The sequence below is a fragment of the Oculina patagonica genome, chromosome 3 (assembly GCF_052425735.1).
Source record: "Oculina patagonica isolate OP01 chromosome 3, crgOcupat, whole genome shotgun sequence".
Classification (NCBI taxonomy): Eukaryota; Metazoa; Cnidaria; class Anthozoa; order Scleractinia; family Oculinidae; genus Oculina; species Oculina patagonica.
The window spans coordinates 8,268,748-8,275,520 of record NC_135760.1 but is presented as its reverse complement, the minus strand read 5'-3'; the positions used below and the strand labels follow the sequence as shown (position 1 = coordinate 8,275,520).

Sequence of the window (6,773 nt, the reverse complement as noted above, 5' to 3'; positions counted from 1 at the left end):
AAAAACAAAAATTAAGGAATTTGCCAAAAGTACCGGGATTTTGGTGAGAACACTAGTAAATGGTTGACTCATCATCTGTATCAAATGTAAATATTTAATTTTTTAAGATGGTGATCGCGTTACAATGATGTCACTCGTCACATGCTTGACTCTGCTGACTGCATGTCTTCCGCTAAATAAGGTTACTTCGGGTGGAAATCTTGCTCCTAGTCTCTCGCCCGGGGGGGGGGGTGGGGGGGGAGGGGGTACTCCCATATGTGGCCTATATAGGTATGTGCCGCCCGATAGGGTATGGTTTTTGAGGTTCTCGGTCCTTAAATAGGGTATCATTTTTGCTCCTTTTGGCAATGTGTTCCCGGTGTAATCCTTAGATAGGGTACCTAAATTCTATTAGCTAAAATAAACGCCCAGCTAAACGAAAAAATAGGTTTCTTAAAACTGGATTTTTTGTTCAGGTATTAGTAAAGCGATTTTATAAAGATTTGTGTCTTGCCGTGCGCGGTTAGCCGTTATTTGGGTCGTCAGGGAACGCTTCTCCTCCCCTTGAATAGGGTGTCATTTTCGGTTTTGGGCCTTAAAAAGGGTTTCAATTTTCGCTTTCTTTATCCTTAAATAGGGTCAGGGTTTAAGAACCTTGGCGGCACACCCCTATCCGAAATTTATGGGAGTACCCACCCCCCCCCCCCCGGGTCTCTCGATCTCAGCTCGTGAAGATAAATATAGGTGTCTTTTGGAGAACTACCTGCCTGTGAAAAGGCTCAGCCATTGTCCTTCTTAGCGGGGACGAAGGCCAGACTCGAGGAAGCGAAGGAAATTAAGCATGGTCTATTTTCATTGATTTTACTCCAGCCTGTGCTGGAGTACTGATAGACCCACGCGCGAGGATACGCTTTCGTGGGTGCGTGGGAGGAGTACGCGCGTGGAGTAATAGGCACTTTTTTCTCCATGTACAGGTACACTTTGTTAAGGATATATGGAGAAAAAAGTGCCTATAATGTAAACCGCGGGTATTTGCACCGCGGGCTCAGCAAAAATTGCACATGGCGGCCGCGAAAGCGTTTGTCTGTTTGTGTGTATATTCACAGTCCTTACCTTAAAAAATCAAATCGCGGCCTAAGCAATGCCCCTGTCTGAGCTTATTGCTTCCTTGGGGAGCAATCCATACTTTTCAGCTGGATTTGGCTTGGTTGGTGTTGGTGCTGGGCTAGCAGCCTTGAAGAAAGGAGGTCAGTTCGCCTACACTGCTTTCCGTCGATATGCGATCATCACACTCGAAGTCCCCAGCAAAGACAAGAGCTATCACTGGATTTTACAGTGGATCGCGGCTCAGGGTCAACGAGCGCAACATCTCAGTGTAGAGACAACATACCAGCAACACGAAACCGGCAAAGTAAACACCCGATTTGATTTCTCTCCGAGTCCTGGCTTGCATTTTTTCAAGTACAAAAACAGCTTCGTGCGAGTCGAGAGGTCGCGGGAAAAAATGGTCGATCTCACTACGGGTGCGCCATGGGAAACTGTTACTCTAACAGCACTTGCGACGAACAAACAGCTGTTTTTTGATATTTTGAGCGAGGCAAGACATATGGCACTTGAAAAACAGGAGGGCAAGACTGTGATGTATATAGCAATGGGAGCAGATTGGAGGCAGTTTGGGTTTCCCCGTCGAAAGAGGCCTTTAGACTCTGTTGTGTTAGATGTTGGCATATCTGAAAAAATCTTGGCTGATGTTAAAGAATTTATCGCATCAACTAATTGGTACATAGACAGAGGTATTTCAACACATACTTATCACACTGATGCCTATATGGAGCTATTAAATGTAAACAAAAATTTGCTTTGAACAAGAGGGGGGGGGGGGGGGAGGGTTAACAGGTATAGTTTGTACATGCGTGTGACATATGCACAAAGCAGACCAGGAAACTGCAAAAAATGATAATGTCATATTTTTTTTTAGTCCAGTGTGCATAATATAAAATAATGAGTTTTCGTAATTCTGTCCCCAAAATAATCCTTTTTCTGGGATCTCTTAAATTGATTTGTTGGCATAGAGTGAGATTTTGACTTTGATATTGGAGAGCAAAGCAGTTTATTGTGACACTGAAGAGACACCTTCCTAGGGACACCTTCCTAGGGGAAAGGGACACCTTCCTAGGGGGTTCTGGGGGCATGCTCCCCCAGAGCTTACTGGAGTGAGTGGTCTTCAATAGCACACCAAAAGTCTGTAAATACATGTACAATACCACGGGAAAGCTGTCTGTATACCTAAGCTAGTATATGCACTGGATTTTTTCACCCCCAATCCCACCTCCCTCAGCCACTTCACTCGTGGCCAGTCCCTTCTTGGCTCTTCCAGCCACAGTCACATCCTGGTTGGCCCTTCCAGCTGGAGCCTGTTCATGGGTTTTGGTCATCCCATCCTATGTATATGGCCCTCTGTCAGATAGCAAAAAAAATATCCAGTTAACGACCAACCTCCCTCCTGATATAAGCCCTCTCCCACCTTTGTTTATTTTCTTACTTTTACCTTACCAACATGTAATCACAGTAACTTACTCAGCTCTTCTTCAGCTAACAACCCAGTAATTTTAAAATTTTTTGTAATGTTTCTTTATACAACTGTGCAACAGCCTGTATTAGTAAGACAGTCTACACTACAAGTGTAGTCTGTCTGCACATGGCTCCCAAAAGCTTGTTCTGATATCCTTCAGGTTTGCATGGATTTTCGAAACCATTTCTTGTTCTCCAAAGGTAGTTTCTACCATGCTTTGTGATTGGACAAATTCTTGTGTAACATCCATTCTGATCAAGATATTACTAGTAAAACCTTGGTCTTCCAACCCATTTGGCTTCAGTTCCACTTTTATCTAAAGGGCACTGTATGATGAGCTGTATTAAAGAAAACTGTGATTTTTAAGGGAATAGAATCAGGTTGCTGTGTTTATTATCCTTAGAATAATCTATTTGCTCAATTCTGTTTACATGTTGCGTTGTTTTTTGTAGGAATTCCTTACAGGAGAGGGTACTTACTGTATGGACCTCCAGGTTGTGGAAAAAGTAGTTACATGTATGTATAATAATAGACTATAGAATGTGAGAAAAATATCTTCCATTTTCTTTGGTTCCTTGGCCAGTGAAACATTAACCTAACATCCATTGTTTTGTAACCTGCAGACAGGCACTAGCTGGGGAACTGGACTACAGTATATGTGTAATGAACTTAAGTGATCGAAGCCTGTCAGATGACCGACTCAACCATCTAATGAGTGTGGCACCTCAGCAAAGTATTATCCTGTTAGAAGATATTGACGCAGCCTTTGTCAAAAGAACTGATGAGAAGAATGAGGGAAGAGCTAGTGGCTATGTAAACAGGGTATGAAAAAATAACACATTTATTTTGTTCGATAAGCTGATAAGGCTGGTTAATTGTATAGCATGTATGTTTACTCTATCTATTTGCCTCTGGTCAGCTGAATTATGTGGGAGATGTGGCAGTCTAATTTTTAGTGCACTAGCCGGGTTCATTTCCTGTGTACAGCCCTCCCGCTCCGCCCCAAAAAGTCATGAGTGGAGCGAGACGGCTGATAACAGGCTAATAATATTGTGTTGTTTTCTTGGGCAAAACAGTTAACTCTCATAGTGCCTCTCTCAACCCAGGTGTATAAATGGGTACCAGCACTTTACTGCTGGGGGTAGCGCTTTGATGGACTAGCATCTCATCCAGGGGGGAGTAGAAACAGGGGTAGAAACACTTCTTGTCTCTTAATGCTACTGAAAGTGGCCCGGATAAACTGTTGCGGTATGGGCCACTTGGCTTGAAGTAGTCTTTACCAGCTGAAATATAACTAAAAATTCTAAAATTAAATGGATATGTTCTGCTGTGTTTTTAGTTGTGTTCAATGCAGTTTACATGTAGTTTGCAAAAATCCTCTGATTTCTGTAGTTATTCACTTATTTTCAAGAGGTTCATACAGTGCTAGTGTAAGAATATGTGTCCGTATGAGGCAGGAGCTACTTGACTTAAGTGGGTGTCCACTAATTATAATGATTATTAAATTTTTAAAACGTAGATTGAATGTATTTATTAATATAAAGTTTTATGGCTAAAGTAATAAAATAGAGTTGTGCAATAAATATTTGGATCACAGAAAAGAAAAGGTTTAATTTTTGTTATCTTTTCTCTAGGTTACCTTTAGTGGTCTTTTGAACACATTGGATGGCGTGGCGTCCTCTGAAGAACGGCTTGTCTTCATGACCACAAATCACCTGGACAGACTCGACCCAGCCCTCATACGGCCGGGCAGGGTGGATGTCAAACAGGAAATTGGCCTTGCTTCCAAGAGTCAGGTTCAAAAAATGTACAGTCGCTTTTATCCTGACCAGACCCCTGCTCGGGCAGAGGAGTTCGCGGACAAGGTGATGGAACTCGGACAGAGAAAGAGTATTGCGCAGATCCAAGGACATTTTATGCTGTTCAAAAACGATTCTTTCGGTGCCATAGAAAATGTGGAGATCCTAAGAAATTAGTTTATTTTTTTAAATTAAATTGAACTTGAGAAATTGTCTTCGTTGTTGTTTCTGCCTTAGTTAACTCTTTCGAAAAAACGTTCCAAATTTACGTCGCTTTTTTCTGTAAACAAGTAAATGTTTACAGATCGTCTTCGTAATTGTTTGTCATTATTATTTAATATTTTAAAATGTTAAAAGCGGAATAATTGTTTTATTAAAAACGCCCAAAGAATTGCAATATGTAAGCTCCCCAGCTGTTTTCGTTGACGCGTATCGGCTACCATATTTGTGGTCAATGGTATATGAGCTCATATACCATTGCCTGTTAACCAATCAAAACTCAGGAATTGCTATATACCATTGCTAGTTTTTAATAATCAATGTTATCCTCTAGCGTGATAATTCAGTTCGCTTTTGTTCCCCTCTCCTACGTGTTTTGAGTTTCCACTGTTGGAATTAGCATATGCATATTTAAAATTGCTAGAAGGCATGTCAATCTTCTTTTGAGAGTTAAATCATTTCAGTATTATAAGCTCATTCCACTCGGTAGAGTATAATTAATGCACGGAACGAGTACATTAGTCTCCTTAGCACCCGTTATTTCGGTTATCACGCGACGCTTCTCTTATCAGTATACCTCTTATTCTTTCTGATCACGCGAGTTGCCAAAACACGGGTAGACGTGCACATATGTCCGCAATGGCCATGAAATCCCGGGTTTCTACACTTTATTCTAGTTCCACACTTCCTAATGCATAGAAGTAGTGAAAACTGAAAAACTAAAGGGATTATAACGACCTTTTTGCCTACTATTCTATTCTTGTCATTCTTTACTTAGTTCCACACTTTTTAATGTATACTGGAGAAGTATAGAAACACTTCCAAACTAGGGATTTTCATTCTACTTTTGTCATTCTTTACCTAGTTCTACACTTCTCAAGTGTGGAAGTGTAGAATACTCTGACAAACTAGGGATTATAACGACCTTTTCTCCCTTATTTTACCCTTTCATCCTTTACGTAGTTCTACATTTCTCAAGTGTGGAATTGTATAATACTCTGACAAACAGGGGATTATATTATAACGACCTTTTCCCAGTTATTCTACTCTTTCATTCTTTACTTAGTTCTACACTTCTCAAGTGTGGAAGTGTTTTCTAGGTGCGGGTAAAAAGCACAACATTACGACCAGCGTACGTAATTTTTTCTTAGTGTGCATACCGCTATTTCATTTATACACGGCGAAGGAGAAGTATTTGGAGTTTCTTCTTATAAAAAAAACCGCGCATCTTCACACAGGATTTCAAATTCGAAAATCAGTATTTTTTCCCCTTTAATTTCCAAAAAAAGAAGAGAAAAGAGAGAAGGTACAATCTAGGTGTTCAAATTAATGGCAGCAATGCTGGCTTGTAACCCTCGCACCGAGCGACCATTTTTTTGTTTTGGAAATTCTTTCTGCGTTGTCTGAATCAGCATAATGGGCATCACTGATCATCCACGAACTTCCACGAGTATATATATATATATATTTCTTGGCGACTTGTTTTCCTTGTTTCACCGTTTGGTGCTGACCAAAGGATGAAGGCTTGTCACAAAAAAGTTGGTTCAGCACGAGTAATCCGTCACCATTTTATTTGACCTGCTTAGGTTTTCTTGAGCGCATACCAATTTTAAGGCTTGAACGGGAATCGAACCCATGACCTCTGCGATACTAGTGCAGCGCTCTATGTATATCTCTATGTATGTCCGCAGTACAAATATATGAATTTCATATACCGTAGAATTCCGGTTATAAGCCCTGGGCTTATACAACTTCGTAAGAGGTTTTGGGTGGGCTTATAAGCGGAGGGACTTATATCTGGGAGGGCTTATAAGTGGAATAAAATAAACGTTTCGAAACGAGCCAAAGGAGTGTTGATCGAAATACTGTTTTTGTTAAAAACGCATAATAAAGCAACATTTAGCCCTGTTCAGTACTGCCATCTAGTAGAGAGAGGGGGGGGGGGCTTATAATCGGCTGTATTTTTTTGTTTCCAGGTAGATGGGCCTATAACCGGGAGGGCTTATAAGCGGGGGGGGGGGGGGGGGCTTATAACCGGAATTTTACGGTATTCATGTCAGATTTGATAATCGTTTAAAATTCATTAACTACAGCGAAGAAGGTATATGTCCCCCCGTCCCCCCAAAAAATGCCACAGCCTCTCAATTTCCAGCTAGAGTTTCACGAAACTTTTCTTACCATAACTTTGCGGAAACAAATAGCGT

The 6,773-nt window shown here is 41.0% G+C and overlaps 1 protein-coding gene across 1 annotated transcript; it reads left to right on the top strand.

The window, feature by feature from the left end:
* The first annotated feature begins 1,034 nt into the window (after window positions 1-1,034).
* LOC144646433 (mitochondrial chaperone BCS1-like) lies at window positions 1,035-4,665 on the top strand. Its single transcript, XM_078506022.1, has 4 exons — window positions 1,035-1,772; window positions 3,004-3,067; window positions 3,175-3,373; window positions 4,186-4,665. The coding sequence occupies exons 1-4, from the start codon at window positions 1,121-1,123 to the stop codon at window positions 4,525-4,527; spliced, it is 1,257 nt and encodes a 418-aa protein (XP_078362148.1). The 5' UTR covers window positions 1,035-1,120; the 3' UTR covers window positions 4,528-4,665.
* Window positions 4,666-6,773: the final 2,108 nt, after the last annotated feature.

What these genes read in the sequence shown, in the direction of transcription:
- LOC144646433 (XM_078506022.1), top strand. Translation starts at nt 1,121, where the DNA reads ATGCCCCTGTCTGAGCTTATTGCTTCCTTGGGGAGCAATCCATACTTT. An exon ending in TAATTGGTACATAGACAGAG is followed by an intron (nt 1,773 to 3,003) that starts GTATTTCAACAC and finishes TGTTTTTTGTAG; the next exon opens with GAATTCCTTACAGGAGAGGG. An exon ending in TGTGGAAAAAGTAGTTACAT is followed by an intron (nt 3,068 to 3,174) that starts GTATGTATAATA and finishes TGTAACCTGCAG; the next exon opens with ACAGGCACTAGCTGGGGAAC.